The sequence below is a fragment of the Lagopus leucura genome, unplaced genomic scaffold (genome assembly GCF_019238085.1).
Source record: "Lagopus leucura isolate 7727_CA_CO unplaced genomic scaffold, USGS_WTPT01 Super-Scaffold_73, whole genome shotgun sequence".
Classification (NCBI taxonomy): domain Eukaryota; kingdom Metazoa; phylum Chordata; class Aves; order Galliformes; family Phasianidae; genus Lagopus; species Lagopus leucura.
The window spans coordinates 93,945,443-93,963,268 of record NW_024962252.1 but is presented as its reverse complement, the minus strand read 5'-3'; the positions used below and the strand labels follow the sequence as shown (position 1 = coordinate 93,963,268).

Genomic DNA, 17,826 nt, shown 5'->3' with positions numbered 1-17,826 from the left:
GCTTGATCAACCAATATTTTCCCAGGCTGAATGCTTCTGGTGAACCTGACCCAGAAGCTAACAAAGTCACTGGCCCTAAAGGCATTCAAGGGACTCAGTTTAGTGGGGAAATACTGGTGGTGGGTGGACAGTTGGACTGGATGACCTTGGAGGTCTTTTCCAACCTTTATGATTCTATGATAGTTTTAGACTAAACAAAAGTGTATGCACTTCTGTTTCAGTGAAACTTTTCTTCTCTAGGCTTGCTGCCCTCAACAAAAGATCCTTGAACCAAAATCCAAGATACTGTTACCTAATAAGAGAAGCACAAAACTACTAAAACAAATTCTCCTTTGTAGAGGAAGAGCTCTGCCAATCTGTATTAGTAAAGAATTTCTCTGGTTTTTTTTTTTTTCTTCTTTTTTTTTTTTTTTTTTTTTTAGTAAGTTACAATTCATAATCAGGAATTTACTAGCAAAGACATAAGGCCACCATTATCTGAAGTCTTAACATGCATCTGCAAAGTATGCTTCTGCAAAATAATCTCCAGAGGGGCATTTCTATCAGTCTGTTAGATCTGTAACTCTGATCCCAAATCAACATGGTTCAGCATCTATCTCTACATCTGCCTCTTTGAAGCTGTCTTTTCCCCCTGCGAGCTTATTTGATTATGACTCAAACAGCAACACAGCATCATGCTTTTCTCCAGGGGTCATCCCTGTCTGATTTTATGCTTTCTACAAAGACTAATTGGTTGCTTGCAGAACAAGCACCGTGACTTTTCATTGGCCACTGATAATTAAAGGGATGTTAACAAATAGCAGGTTTAGGGAGCTTTTTCCAGTTAAGAAAGGAATAAAAATCAAATGATAAGATGACAAGAAAAAAAAAAAAAGAAAGAGGAAATGGAAAAAAAGAATTATTCCAAGCACCTAAAGGACTGTGAAAGGAAAAAGAAAAAACAAACTAAGAACAATTTTGAAGCTCAAAGTTGGCAGCCTTTGTTTAAAGATAACTTGAAAAGCTCCCTTTCCAGCCGCATGCATGGCTACACATTTTTCTGACAGCTCTTTCTTGTAAGCAGAAGTTCTCAAGAAACCCCTTTCCCTGCTCTATATGTCAGAATCACTTCTTGCCACACCTGCAGAAAGCTAATGAAAATATCCACATTACTCAGGACTAAAACAACAAGATTTTGATCATTTTTCTTTTTTTGTGTAAGTTTTATGCCAATAAAACTTAGGTGTTCCTGTCCTGGTAAGGGGATTGGACTAGATGATCTTTCCAAGTCCCTTCCAATTCCTGGCATTCTATGATTACATTCAACACAACAAACAGACAGAAGCAGAGCAATCAGCAACAAAACTAAGGTTTTAAGTGCGTGAGCACAACCCAAGCTCTTGCAAGCCTCTCTTTTTTGTTGCTTGTAGTAGAAAATGGTGTCTTTTTGGCCTTTTGGCTGGGAGCAATGTGTCCCACTACCAGGGGTTGAAAACAAGCTGTAAGGTCTTCTCAAGCTGGGAACTGTTCTACTAAATAGGTGGTTACATATCTTCCCCTTCTTACCTTTTCTGTATTTTCAGTAAATCTAAAAATTTTGAAAAACTTTTATGTTGACATAAATGTGCTATACTGCTTTATGCTAATAGCTATGGATGAATGCTGGCTGAAAGGCAGCTGAACAAATCCTCATGAATAGCAGAAGTAGAGTCACGTTCCTTTAGGTCTGCCCTATGCTACGATGGTATTTAGTCTGCATCCATGACTAGCACAGCTCCACAGAAGGAACTCTACTGTTCCCACTGATATAGATAGGATTACTCTCACAAGGCAGAACCATTTAAGAATATAACAGTCTATCTGGACATATAACCAATTCACGTTAAATAAGAGTAAGTAATATGTCTCTGTGCTTGCAGTGACATGAAAATGCATTATACCTACCCATTACTCATTAGCACAAGATGATCTTCAAGGTCTCCTTCAGTTTAACCCATTTTATAATTCTATGACTATCGTAATTTTGTAAGGGTGTTCAATTTAAGTGTAGAAAATAGAAACATCATTATCAGATCTGAGTATCAAAATGATTAAAGGGCTGGATCACCTCTCCTGCAAGGAGAGGCTGAGAAAGTTGGGGCTGCTCAGTCTGGAGAAGAAAAGGTTAAGGGAGGATCTTATCAATGTCTATAAAACCCTGAAAGGAGGCTGCAGAGAAGGAGACAGGCTGTTCAATGGTGCCCAGTGCTGGGACAAGAGGTAGTGAGGACAAGCTGGAACACAGGAAGATCTATATAAACATCAGAAAGCACTTCTGTGCTGTGCAGGTGATGGAACACTGGCACAGGTTACTCATAGATGTGGAATTTCATTATTCAAAAGCTGCATGGATGTGGATTGGGGCAACCAGCTCTGGGTGGCCCTGCTTAAGCAGGGATTGGATCAGAGGGATGCAGAAGTCTCTTCTCACCCTAACCATTCTGTAATCCTGTTCTAAAGCTCTGTTTTAAAGCTCTTAGGTGAAAGGAAGGTTTTTATACCAGTAATATGAAGCATTCTTGGTTCTAAGCTGCTACAGGTCAGCAGCAATGTCACTATTTCTACGGAAGTGAATTTAATACTAACTCAGCATGTGTCAGTAACAAATATTTCAAATTATAACAATTCATGACACAAAGTAGGGGCCTATCACTTCTAGATTTTGACTAAATTCCTAGGTGGTCCCAGGCCAAACCACTGTTCTCCACACCAAAACTATCTGTTACTTTATTTCTTTGTTAGCAGCAAGAACTGAAGTGTGAAATTTGCTAGGAGTTGTGAATCAGTGCCATGTTAAGTTTATGCTAAAAGGTCTTTTAGTCTAGATGTCACCCATACCCACACTTTGTTTGAATTACTTCACCAAGGTTGACCCCTGCTCTAAATGTCACGCATTAAAACTAAACTGAGAGTAATTGTCTCTTCTATTCCAAAGGCTTTTGGCAGTACAGGTATTTTGGCCAGAGAATGCAATTTTGCATACTAAACCAGTCCTGTCAGTAGGAGTCCATAGGCTAGATCTATTGGCAAATACAACAAACCACCACTCCTCAGTATTTGTAGACAGACAAAGGGAAATACAATAGAGGCAGAAAAGATAAAAGTATATATATAAAAAAAAGACAACATATATTGAAGACTGTTGAAGAAATGCTATAAAATATCTAAAGTAACACAATTACAGAAATATTCAGGCATGTAAAGTTTCCAGAAAACTCAAATTGCTATCTAACTCCTGATCTACAGACTGACAAAGATCAAGAACTGAAGAAAGGATAGAAAATGAGAGTAATTAACAAAGACACAATAGTCGGAGTTGGTCTAAGACAAGCTCCTGGCTCCACTCACTTTTCATATCTTAGAATTCCTCTCCTTCTACCTTCTGCCACATGCTGTACCATGTTTTGATTAAAAGCACTAACAAACCACACATTTCATAATTCTGTAAAGCATCTAGTGCTTAAGCTATACTCTCTTTGCATTTTTGATCATGAATTTGATAGATGAGGCAGTAAGAACAGCTTAAAAACCTGCCGCAGAACTAAAGAAGGCAAGTACAGAAACATATCAAGTGGTCCACTCTATGCTGATACCCAGAGAAAGTGCACGTCTAATGGAGGACACTGATCTTTTGACAGTACTGAATTAATTACTACTGAAGTCTCAGGCATTAAAAATCAAAATAATTTATGCTTTTAAAAGGGGCTGCTCAGCTTCCATCTCCCAGAAGGAAAAGGAGGACAGTCTGGGGTTTTGGATTTACTCACTGCACATTGCTCCCTCATCTTCTCCTTCAGTGCAGTCTCTGATGAAGTCACACGCCTGGCCCAGCCTGATTGATGTGCCATTCCAGCAGCTGAAGGAGCCTTCCAGAGCCATTTTTGAGACAGAAGCAGCTCCTAGAGAGAAAGAAAATAAAAGCCACTTCGGGTTACTGAACTGTCTTCTCCCCATCCAACATGGCTATGGATAACAGTGAAGGGGAGAAAGATGTTATAAAATCCCTCAGCCAAAGAGTTACCTGATAAAGTAGTGGTTTTGTTTCGTTTGTCCAGATCTTTCCAAATACCAAATAGTTCACCTAATACAGAACTAAGGTTCCCAGGCATGTCTATCATTTTAACTTGGAAGGCAGCTTTGAACCTCGAAAACAGGGTTGAAATCCTACGATCTGCTCTGTATTACTTATCAAGAACAACATGGTATGCATGATGGATTGTGTGCAAATTGCTGCTAGACTGATGGTCCTGAAGACTGACATGCTCTCTCTCTAGTTCAGGAATGATGTCTACACTGCCTGGAAAGAACATAAGCTTTTATCACACTGTCCTGTCAACATGTATTACCTATGACTTGGGTGTATCATATCCTCATATCCCTCCTGCAAGAAAGAAAACAGTTTGACCTCTCTTGGTAGTTTTCTTTCTCTTCTAGATCCCCTTCTGCTTCTGTACTCCTGTCCCCATGAATCATGGAGTCCTGCTGCAGTCTACATCTATTAAGATGCAAAGATCACCAATTCATTTTCCCTATGCCCAGCAGCAAAAGGCAGCTAGCAACATGGAAAGGAGCCAACGGTTGTGACATGCCACTGAAAAATACTATTAGAAGTTCATACCGTCCATTCAGAAATGATCTGGAGAAGTTGTCTCTTGGCACAGCCCTTTTCAGGAGGCACTGGATTTCCTTGTCAGTTGAGTAGTCAGAGACCATTCAGTGTGACAAGTGAAGTAAGACTTCTCTCAATCTGAATCCTTTCATTATGGCTAAACTACATGGGGCCAGGTCTGATTAGACTACTTAATTTTAATGGTCAGTTACACATGGAAAGTAGGAATTAGCTCAGAAACAGCCTTCAGTCAGTATGTATCGAGGAGGCCAAGCTTGCTAAGTACCAGAGTCCATTCCACAAAATTCTGGGTGTAGACCCAATGCACTGAAACCTTCCTAACTGTTTGCACAGATGAGTCTGTAAGGATAAAGAGGTCTCTGCTGTGAATCCCCCACTGCAAAAACTCCTGCCCTATCTCATATTAAATGGGTAAGTACTAAAGATTAAACCAAAGCCTCTGGGCAGAATGAGCCATTGTTTGCCTAACTCATCCATGCTTGCTAAACAGAGCAGCTACATCATGTTCTCTGGTACTACAGGGAGCTGGGAATCATTGGTGATTCAATTAGATCTGCACTTGATACTTTTATTTATATTGCCTGCCAAAATTAAAATTAATGAAGCATGTAGGAAAACAACCACTACTTCTCTTCAAGCTTATTTTATGGTGCAAATCAATTCAGGAGTGGGGGGAATACATGTCAAACCTTTTTAATAAAGGACCCAGACTCCTGAAAAGGGTGATCTGCGTTACTGTCAGCTCAATTTTTTGGACTGCCTTAGAGTCATTCTGGCTTTGCTGCATTCAAGCTGCACAGTGCCCTCGTATTTCAGTCAGGGTCAAGGCATGACTACAGAGGAGAGCTTAGCAGAGAAAAAAAAAAACAACAACAAAAAAGACCAACACAACTCAGCTGGTTGCTGACAGTTTCTTTGGGTCCCTTTATAAAGCTTTATGGCTAAAAGAAGGTACCCTCCTTGCCCTTGCAATGCTCTTTGCAAAAATGCATTCTTCGAGACACTGTCAAAAGACTTTACTATGTTAGAAGCAAAGTTCTTTGCTTGCCTCAAGCCGGTCTCAGTGTGCAAATAGATGCCCACAAAGCTGTAAGAAGTGGCTCTGAGAACCTTAGTAGAGGATCCTTCCTCCATGGGGTATGCACCAAACCCATGGAGCACCATGTTGCTTCAAGTACCAAGTAACGAAAACTTAAGCAGAGAACCTCCATAAGGTTAGAAATATCAGGATGTTCTTAAAAATGTTGAAGTCCTAGTTGAATTCAGAAGTACTTTTGTCTTTGAATTACCCCATGTATGCTTTTAAAGAAACTCCCACATTTATTACCAGTTCTCATATCCCATTTGGTTTATCTGCAACCCTTTCAACATTGTCTATGTTTTAGCCCAGAAATTCTTGCATTTCAAGGTCACATGCAGACATTCAGAATAGAGGCTGTTGCAAGCAATGGAGTTTTCTGTTCATCCAATTCATTACAACTTTGTAAAGGCACTCAGTTTTCCAAGCACGAGTGCATTAACACTAATTTTAATGGAACCAAGGCATTCAAAAGCACCTACTATCTTCCCAGATGTCTTTGTTGTAGACCCCAAAATTACAAGTCTCTTGAAGTCAACTGACTGCGATATTAAAAGCCATCAGTTACAACTAGACATTAAGCAATTCCAGGAGATTGTCCTCCAAAACAAAACAGCAGATTTGCATGCTTATTCATCTCTGCAGAGATGGCACTTGAATTGGCTTGAATTTGCATTAGATGCACATATACATGCTCCTGGTGTAGCTTAGAGATCACAAATAGCAAAGCTGCAGCTGAAGGAATGGCTGGGCTCTGTGACAGTGCATGATATTTTTCTGTCTCCCATTTACTTCCTTACAAAGTACACAAAAAGCAAAATGAACTGAAGATTAAGTCGTAAGAGAAACAGCTGATCAAAAAAAGCCCAAATACAAGTGATCCTTTTACTAGGCCACAGTATAGAGGTGTCTGTGTCCAAGTTCAAGGAAACTTGATTTTCAATTAAAATATTTTGTAACAGACATTTGATCTGATTTTTCATTTCCCTGCCCCCATCACTTCTGGCCAGTGGAGCCAGAAGGACCTTCATTCTCAACTCATATACAGAAGATGTTCAAGGAGAGGAAAATGAACTGTATCAAATGAGTATCATAGGAAAATTTGTGGGAGACATCCTTTATATTTACAGCAATGTTTATGTATGTAGTCAGGGGCATCCATAAATTACAGTAGTCATTAAGCTGTACCATGGCTGGCTTAGAGCCTTACAAATCATTATTTAAACAGCAACATTAAACAAATGGTATTTCGGGCTCTAAATTGAAAGGAGAAACAAACAACTCCTTGAGAACCTCACGTGCTCTGCTTCTGACCACAGTCCAGAACTGAAAATGTTCAAATCCAGTACCAAACCTGAGAAAGAAATGATAAGTCTGGTCTCTTGATTTACTTTTAGTTTCTATGCAGCATGATCAGCACAAAAGGCAAAAATGACATGGCTTAACCTAACACAGGATAAACAGCTCAGACTGGGAGGCCAAGTGGGGATGTAATTTACTCTGCAGCAGATGTTGCTCTGGGTTGGGCTGCCTCTTCTCTCCTCCATTCCTCCTTGATCAGCAGGGAAATCAAAATGTATTGGCAAGTTCTGGCAAATTGGTCCCTGAGGAATGCGGCTAAACGTGAGCATTTGCTTGTGACAGTTGCTCAACAGATCACTGCAAAATAGGAACCTTCAACTGACTGCCACCACATGTGAAAGTGGGAGAGAAGACAAATTCTTACAGGCATTCACAAAGATCTCTGTTATCTTGCAAACTGGCTGCACTACTAATTGGCATGCAGGATCAATCGAGCTGAACACAATTATACCTTCAAGTGTTACATGGAATCTCTCAGGCCATAATTTTCAATGCTACTGAAAGCTTCTGGGACCAACACAGTCAGGTAAAGAAGAGAAACAAGACAGACTAATTTCCTTGCTTGCTTTGAAAGAATTGTCACTTGTGCCTTGTAAAACAGAAGAACAGACTTTGCAATAATTTGGGATGAACCTGCACCCTTATGTGGTTTCCACTGACAAGAAGGGGTTCACTTGGCTATCTTGGAAGAACCCAGCCAGACACAGCTGGGTCTGGGGATTTGAAGGTTGCAGGGACAAAGAAAAACTGTTGTTTATCTATAATAAAAGGATAGTGAGAATTTAGGGGAGTTTTTGATCATTGGTTTTGCTATGAATTGTCCATTTCTCATGGGCACATCATTTTCTCATTGATCATCTCCAAACCATCAGCTTTACAGCAGTGCAGACATCCTGTCCTGGTGCTGAGGATAGCCGTGTTATAGGACAAAGCAAACTCTCCACTGATACTGAGACTATAATACCCCTAATTCCACTACTGGAGGAGTTAGAAGATGTAAAATAAAGGAGGTAAGAAAGAGAAAGAAGAGAAAGCGGGGATCATATTTAAGGAAAATGAAGCCATCCTTGATAAATGGCATTTTAAATCTAACGTGATATACGGCAGACACATAAATTGCAATCTTACAGCCAAGCTAGACTGCTCTCATGTCCCAGGTACCCAACCCCAGGACATCTGTATTCAGATCTGCAGAAGAGTCAAGCAGTCACAGCTGCAAATGAGACCAGAGAAATATATGCTTGGAAAATACAATGTCCTAAAAAAACACTTCAACAAAAGATTGGATTCCAGATTTCTCAAGCCAAACAGCCAAAATCAGTCAACAGTTTATAATTTCTAACTTTAATCTTCGTTACAGCATCATTACTGTTGCCGCTGTTGTCTAAGGCTGCAACTGAAGCTGCATTTGTATGGAGAGGTAATTTCTTTTTATTACATTGCCTGTTAGAGGCAGAAAGAACAGCCAATGTTCATATGCCTGAAAGCTTACCCATCTTTCCAGTCACATAAATTGTCTTTAATCTTTGTATTTCACTTCCTATGTTCAAAATGGGACAAACTATTACAGAAACTCTGTGACGTTCATTAACACTTGCAAAGAACTAAGACGTTATGATAGCAGAGCCTTGAGAAAACCTGCACGGAAATTATTTAGTGTTTGGGGTGCAATTTCAGTAATTTACAGTACAAAATGAACAGGGCCATACACATGATAAAGATAGGCCAAAAAAATGCTGAATGACTCCCACTGAGTGAGCACCACCTGTCCTGCATGCCACAGGGGCACAGCTCCCACAGAGAGCTACTCTAAGGTTTGCCTGTTAGAGCCATGTAGAAAATGGCATTTTCATGAAATCTAACATTTCAGAATTACACGTGCACATGAAATCTAACATTTCAGAAAGTACTCTACCTTAAAATAAAAATGCCAAACTTTCTCAGGGAACAAAAACTTCACAACAATTCTGGGTAGGAAATACTGACTTCAGAGATCACAATATGTATCTCAATGTCATAAAACCAAGAAATCTGAACACACTTGAATTCAAAGATAATGCCTTTTGTCAGGAAACTCAAGTGGAAAGCTACTCATGTCAATAATTCAGCCAGCTCAGTTCTAACACGCTCTCTGCTGCTGTTCTTTCAAAGTGGGATTGTTATGTTTAGTACCCAGTGCTTGCAGTGCCTGCTTCTTTTGCCTTGCCTGTCAGTATGATTGCTTACACCAAAGAGAACTTAAAAGCACAGCCTAAGAACAGGCACTTACTCAGCACCACATTTCAGTAGTATGAGCCAGCATTCACATCCTCTGCATTCCCTTGGAAATGCTTCTGATCAGGTCAAGTCACTTTTCCTAACTTATAACTGAATGAATTTCCCACATCACTGTTTATGCGATGTAGCCTTCCTAAGCCTACAGCAACAACCAGCTTTTTTGGAACTAATACGGAATGCCAAGTTAACTGTATTTTACACTTCCCTGCTTTTTTAATTAGGGAACTTGACTGAGGATCTAATATTTATCTTCATTGCTCCCGAGACAGCAAATAATTGCTGAGTGTAAGAAACCACGTGATAACATCTTTTCCTATTAATCTTGCACAAAATGTAACCGTTGCTTTGTTGGGGCTCACGATAACATAAGTATTTCTTGCTCTGATTTGCTTTCCAGTGAACAACTTCAACAGCATGTCAAAATATTAAAAGGAAGTAAAGAGGAAGTAAAAGGATTAAAAGGAAGTAAAGAGAAGCAGCAGAGGATTTCATAGAAAAAACATGATTTTCCAACATGCAAAATATTCTGAAGTACCTACAAGGTTGAAAGTGGCCAAAAAGGATACAAAATTAATACTTGTTCCCCAGTATCTATGAAACACTGTGTACACACAGTCATTGGTTATTTTTATAATTATAACTCACACAGCAGATCTTTCGTTTTCTTCCTTTGATATCAACATCCAGACTTCCAACAATGTAATCCAACAATGTAATGGGATAATTGGTTTTGAAATCCCAAATGTCATTTTCTTTTGTTTTTGTTGTTGTCAGTGCTTCAATATCAGACCGTATTTGCTATATGATTTCCTTTTTTACTAAGCTCCCATTGTATCTTCGTGAAGTTGAAAAAGCCAACAGCCCAGCTTTCATCCCTCTCCTAAAAGCAGTGATTACTCCAACAGTAAGTGGCAAACAGACAAAAATAACAAACCAAACCAAAACAACAAAACAAAACAAAACCACACACACACACCAATAAAAGCAACAAGAAAACTCAAAAAAGAGAAAAAACACCAAAATATTTTCTGTGATTTTTACAAAACACAGAGCTTGGAGGGGGAAAATAACACATTTACATATGTTTACAATAACAACACATACAACTTCTCCCATTAGCTCTGCCATTCCCATCAGACCTCTCTGGATCTGAATGGGCTCAGATGCCAGCTCCTATCAGCCAACAGTACCTTCCCTGTGGGAAACGATGGCTGGACTGATTGCTAGCTCAGTGGAAGATCAATGCTGCTTGCCACAGGTGATGGACTCTGACAATCATGAGATGGTTAAGATCTCAAAGTTTATTTGTAGACAACAGCAGCAGATTTAACACTGCTCTACTCTCAACATCAGACATAGAACTGCTTTGAGATAAAATGAGCCACTAAAATAGGACACAAAAATAGTGCATACTTTTTTGGGTTTTGAATTAATGCAGTACAAAACACATGCAGTGTTTTTCTTCCCAGAAGGCTAGGTTCAAATCCACTTGAATTATTAAGGTTTACCTTTGCCCGTTGAGACTCCCCGGTTCCAGGAACAACCCAATAATGGATTTGGTTTCCAAAGCACTACATTGAGTAAAACATTAATAAAATTTTAAAGATGATGAAACTAAGGCAGCAACCAGTTTCATATAATGAAATGAGGCTGTGAAGTGCCAAAGCCAGACTAACTGATTCCCATTCAGCCTCTAGCTGTTGCACTGAAGTTTCCCAAATGCAAGAAAAAAGCAAAAGAAATAAGAGAGTGGAGAAGACTGTTTGGATCATCAAGAACTGAACTCTGCAACAGTCACATCTCAGCAATCTCTAAGGCACTGCCAAAGAAGTAAACAGGTACAGCAGTCTTCCTTGTCATGAAAAACACATAGAAGTATGATGACCCTTGCTGTGTTCAAACATCACTTTAGATTTAAAAAGAAATATTTTTCATTTCTAAAATGTAATTTTGCTTCTATAACTGTTCAAAATAGCACCTCTCCTCTAGCTGTCAGCAGTATTAAATTAAGGTTTATAGCCTTACTGCAGACCAGTTGCTGGGGGAGACGAGTGGAATATTGCAAATCTACACAATCACAAACATGCTTATGTGGATCCTTTCAGCAGGGTGCAGTGATGCACACTAATATCACAGCCAAATGCTCTTCTGTGCAAAGCAGGGGCTCCATAATAGGAAATCAATAATTACTACAGGTAGAAGCAGAAGCTTGCCAGAGAAGAAAGTTTTATGTCACAGCACTCTTCACTGTGCCAACCCCTCTGACTCTGCAATTGTACAAGTGCAGCAAATTGTTGTCAAGGAGATAATTTCCACTTTGTTCAAAACCAGAGAAGCAATAGCTCAAAAACTCAAAGTATAAGCAGAATGTAATTGCACACAAGCACTTGCTGTGAGGGAGAGCAATAACACTGGCCACTCATAAGAGATTTCCCAAATGGGGACCTAATGTGGATAGAGGCAATCCAGCTTTCAGTTCTATGCAAGTAAAAGGACATCAGTGCAGTGTTATCCTATCTCAACATGTCCTTGAACGTCAGTAAGTTGGTGGATGCTATGATTCATTGGTGACTTTTCCAGTTGAGTGCACTGAAGACTGCCTACACTTCAGTGCTTTGAAGTCCAATAGGATGGAGAAGAAGCAGTTCCTTACTCTTGTGTGCTAGGCTGTGCTTCAAGCCTTGCTAAACTTCAGTGAAATTATCCCAGGAGCAAAGCTGTTGAAGGTCAGTGGCACTGGACATCAAACAGAGCCTGAAGAAGAACTCCTTTCTGGAATCTATGGCTCTACCAGAGGCTATCTGCTAACCCATAAACATGTGGAAGACTTATGAATCAGGAAAGATTATAGAAAACAAGAACAAAATGACCCACAGAATAATGCAGTGATGGGCTCCATATAAGCAATACACACCGAAGACATCAGTGAAAAACACAAGATGACACTGCAATTCTAAGACAACCACCTGGGTTTCAGGCACTCTCCCTGCTGTCTTGTAGCATGCTGAAACACACCTTAGTTAATGCTCTCCATGCAAGAGTTTTTTCCCAAACACATAATGAGGTGCAGAGAGAGTAGTAAGAGTTGACCAATACTATTACTCAGAATTACTATGCCCTGAGGATGAGATGCCTATAGGTTGCTAGCCATGGTGAAAATGCTAGGTAAATATTAAGCAGCTTTAAAAATAATAATAATACACTAACATGAATTTTAATAAAATTATTGCTATGTGTACAGATAGATCAAGTAGATAGAACATGTCTTCTGGTAACGTGTCTCCAGGTTTTCTTAAGATCTTTGTCCTTCAGTAAGTAAACCACGCAATTCAACAACTCTCAGAGGATTTTACACAACTACTGAAAACTGATAGCCATTTGCATATTTCTCATCAAATTCCTTCTGGCCATCAAGTTGACTAGGTGAGACCTAAAAGGTATTTTACACGCATCTAAACTTAAAAAATAATTTAGTCTTGATGTATGAATTTAAGAGACCAAATAATGGTTAACAGTAGATTTTGTATGCATTTCATGAAGTGTTACTTCTGAGCAGTGGTGTATGGAAACTGCTAAATCACAGCCTGAACTTCTGATTGACCACCTGAGGCGAGCAATGAGTCAGCCATGGGAACACAGGTGAAGGCAATTCACCTGTGCTACCAGAAGGGGTGGAGCCTGGCTGCACCTCTCCTAGATCCCAGATTTAAGTGCTGACTGTTACTGAGGAAGGATCTCTTCCTGGAGATCACTCCTCATGGAGAATATTGTGAGCCTACAACACTAGTAAGCATTTTTTATTTATTATCTTCCTGTTGCAATAATCTTACTTAGCCTAACTTTCCTGTACATTTCGTAATTATAACATATGTATATTCATTGATTATGTAAGTGGTCATCTTTGTGAGGTCAGTCATCTTAGGGGACATAAATTCTTTTTGGTTTTTTTTCACTTTGGTCTGCAGTTTGTTCTGAACATTCACCTTCAGCTGCACATAGTCACCTCCACGGTGTCTTACCTTATACTGAGTGCAAAGGTGTCACACACCTGATATATATAGATATATGTGTGTGTATTTACAAAGAGAGCAGTTAAAATACCTGACTTTCAGCCCTCCTGGGGCCTTCCTTTAGTGGGATGGAGAGGCAGTAATAATGAATGTCACCATACAATTATTCTGACCACTGCAGCACTAGGACATAACTTTTAACACATAGGGAATCAACACTCAAAGTTTAGTGAAATAACACCAACAAAGTGAACTACTCTGGAATCTGCACTTGTCAGGAAAAAACATGCCATGCCTCCATAGCAAGGACTTCTTGAACAGCAACAGGACTCTTAAGCAGTAGTAATTGCAATAAAGGCTCTCAACCCTACTTCTACAATTCTCTTCTTTCCATTTGACATGTAATTACCACTGCTTTTTAGTTAGTAATATAATATGAAACAGTCTTTCCCTGTTATCACAAAGATGACAGAAGAGCCTTACTCTAGCATCTAAAATGGATTAAAAAAAAATAATCAATGATTCACTGCCCAACAGGCAGTAACACAGTCAAGAAGGTCAGAGGGCTCTGCATTCATAGCAGCCAGGTCTTTATGGATAACAGTCCCTGCAGTCTCTGAAATATTTTCAGCAGAAGAGTAGGAAGACTAAGCAAACCAAGAGTTGGTAAAAACAAGGTGGCAAATCCAGATTAACAGCCCTCTATATGTGTAGAAGCTTCAGTACCAGCAATAGCAGCTGACACTTTCTCCATGCTGCAAGAACTCATTCATCCTACTTCCGTTTTAGTCCTCTCTCCACTTTAATCCAATGACAATTCTGCTGGAAAGGTCTAGGGACACGTTAGTCTTTGTCAATTGAAAGGTGTATTACAGCAGTCATTAAGCCTCTTCCAGGTAGATTATGACTAAGTTACCACTTCAACCATGGAGCGTATCCTCAGAAATAAAAAGCTTAGCATTCTTTTTGCAATATGCAAGAAAGGAAAAAAGAATCAAATAACCAAGAACTGTACACAAACAGTCAAAACACAGCTATCAATTTTTTTTTTTTTTTTGAGGGGTTTCAAACTACCATTCCATTTGGGTGTGTAGGAGCCTTTTTTGCAAGCCAAGCCACCTTCAAAAATGCTGCCTATCAAATACAGAATCTGACCATTACTCTTAAATTGGCTCCTAGGCTATGACCTTGGGGATGTCGCTTCACTTCCTCAAGCTTCCATTTCATTGCCTGCACCAGAAAGAAATAAATCTTGTTGGGATTACGTGGTCTCCTTATTGTTCAGAAGTAGAGCTATATGAACAGTGTACTTTTTCTTGCACAGAAGAACATATCATTTTTAAGAGCTTATCTAAAATGAAAGTAACCGTTGAATAAGAAAAACGTTTTCTAATCATGAGTTCAAAAGATCTCACTTGACATGGAAAAATAAATACTCAATCATGGAAAGGCCTGGGTTGAAAAGGACCACAATGATCATCTAGTTTCAACTCCCCTGTTATGTGCAGGGTCTCCAACCACTAGACTAAGATATTGCTTAGTTTTGGTTTTAGAAATGCTCAAAAATTGCTTTATTTTGGATATTAAATCAATATTTTTAAAACGAAGTGGTATTAAAATGTATAGCTTCTCTTATCGTTTCTAATTTTTCAGTCAAAACACTTAGTAAATTTTACCAGAAATTTGAACAGTTTCATCTCACCGAAATTACATTCTTAACAAAGCTAGAATAAAGACAGAGATGCTGCCCACCCCTTTTGTAACATACAGAGGCTCTCAAGTGGAAGGCTGTACTGAGAGTATCAGTAAATGCTATTCACAAGTCCTCAGGGTGGCAGAAGTGCTGGAATCATTACCACGTGCTATCACAGCATCTGCCTGAGGAAGCCCTGGGTCATTTGAGCTTGGTCCTGTCCCCTGAAATCTAATCATTCAGATGCTGCACCCAGTGAGACGATTATTATTATTATTTTTAACCATGTAAACTAGGTTAGCACTGACATAATTGAAAACACGCTCTCCATTTGGCAAATATTTAAAATGCAAATCCTAGCAAAATACAGGTATTACCAGCAACCTCAAATTTGCACTGTAGTGAAAAATGACCACTGATGCTTCACACTGCTTCACATGAGCACTGAGGGCATATTATGCTGCAATTGCTTTTTCCCTGAGTACCAGTACGGAAAATAGTTAATGCAAAACTCAACATTAAAAATTTCACTGACAATTAAGGTGACAGATTAAAGTGATCTACATGCAATCTGCAAACTAGTTTGGCATTCGCTGATTAATGCAGTAAATTGGGTAATAACAAATCTTACATGCAATGATGTAAATCACTAACTTCACTCAGCAATATATAGATGGTGTCAACTTTTGATGCTAAGTTGTTAATTTTCTGTAGGTGAAGCACTGAGTATCTATTACAGTCTTAAAATGAGATTATGAACAGAGACTTTCAATTTTAGAGCAGAATAATTTCCAGATTAACAGTGGAGTGTCTGGTACTAATATAACTGCTCAGATTTCCAAAATTCAAGTGAAAATTGCTTCTTATTGTGGTGGAAAACTGTAATAGAAACCTACCAGCATCTGAATCCAAGCTTTTTAATGGACGTGTATTTGAAGGCAGAGGTATGCTTTATAAATGTGACATATTTCTCCAAAAAGGTGCTCTCAAGAACTCCCATCTTCAAGCTCTGCTTTGATACTTTGTACAATACAGATCTGCTGCTTTTAGAAATTGCAGGAAGGAATGTCACAGAAGAGGCCTGAAACCTAAAATATTTGGCCCAATTACTAGAAGCAAGGCGTAGTCCCTCTCAGTATTCTGCAGGTGTTCAGTCAACAGACCCCAACTTCTTTCAAATTCACGAAATGAAGATACTTCCCTCTACAAATCTCAAGCAGTGCAGGGTTCTAGCTTTAGAACTTCAGCTCATCATTTTCAATGCTAATGAGTTAAACTTGACTGTAACAAGAACTTGGAGTTACTTGTACCTGTTGTATAGGTAAGTCCCTTTTGGTTACAGGCAGACACACATCTCCAGCTGCCCTGGCAGGACAGATTATTGCCTACATCTATTAAGGACTGCTTTCCTTTCCAGCCCCCAAGGGAAGAGCCATGTGCTCCCTAGCTTATTTATGACAAGGGAGTCCAGAACAACAGCTCTTACCAACTCAAGGATTTTATGTTAACCTGCCCAATCTTCACATGACAGCAGCAATCTGGGCAGCATTTAAATGTCTTACATACTCTTCTTGCTTGCTTACGGACTAGAGGAGCAAGGCCATGAAACGGTGCTGCAACAAGGCAGAGGTGCACCTCAGAGGCTGTGCACTAGTCACTATTACAAAGATGCCATTCTATTACACAGAATAGTTCTAATACGTAATAATATTGTTATTTTTCCTTTCAAGGCAATTTATGGAGGACTATTTTTCCCTTTGTTTTTAAAAGTGAGCATACTGAAGAACATCAGACTTCTAACTATCATTATCTTAACAGCTTTGAGATTTGTTAGCACAGCTTGGTCTTCATTTAAAATACTCAGCTCAGATCTTTTTCTACAACTAGGAGAATGGTAAAACAAACCAAACAGCTGCAGTTGTCCTCATATCCAGAGAAAATTCTGACTCCACACAAGAAATGCACAAGAGGGACCTTTCTTTAAATCAAGATGGAGATTTAAAACGAGTGCATACAGGAAATCATAGTGGATTTCTCAGAGAGTATTTTAAATTATGAAAACATAATAAGCATACAAACAAATGAACACAGGAACTTGCTACAATTTTATATCCAGAAGTTTTTGTTTCAGATTTTTCCTAGTAAACTAGACACATGAATAACACAAATGTAATGAAATATTAATTCCCTGACATGACCCCTAATGGTATATTATGCCAAAGATATCTTGTCAGTTGAAATTTAGGCTAGAACTTGGTGATCTCAGAGAAACGGATTTGAAATGACTAACTCCTGAGTGTAACCAGATATCCATAAAGAAGTCAGAAGGATTATGGTTCAAGACAAATACTTCACATAATACAGATCTTAACCTCATTTAGAAGTAACATTTAAGCCATTATTAAGGGGTTGAGTTACCACTTCTGCTTAAACGGAAGTCACACAGTCATTCATTCACAAGGGTAAGAAAAGCAAGCAAGATAGTGCAAGAGAGGGAACTGCACCTAGGGGCAAAGAAGTGATTGAAAAAAAATAACATGGATCTTCTATTACCACTCTATGGGAAAAAGGCAAGGGATCCAGTGTCCAAATGCAACTCAATTTGGGCAGATTTTTTAAAAACCCTTGAGTGTGAGGTTTCTCATAAAGGAATGTGTCAAACAAAAATCAAAGCTTCTATGTCAGTGATTTTATACAGACACAGAGAAGCAGAATGATCTACAGGATTCCATCAGAAGTCTTTTGGTGTGGCTCTGGT

At 39.1% G+C, this 17,826-nt stretch overlaps 1 protein-coding gene across 1 annotated transcript in view; it reads right to left on the bottom strand.

The window, feature by feature from the left end:
- Positions 1–17,826, bottom strand: part of LOC122174887 (ALK tyrosine kinase receptor-like) — a 175,514-nt gene that overhangs the window by 26,730 nt on the left and 130,958 nt on the right. The window contains exon 5 of the mRNA XM_042862231.1: positions 3,786–3,917. Within this exon, the coding sequence (XP_042718165.1) occupies positions 3,786–3,917 (132 nt within the window). The remainder of the gene's footprint in view (positions 1–3,785; positions 3,918–17,826) is intronic.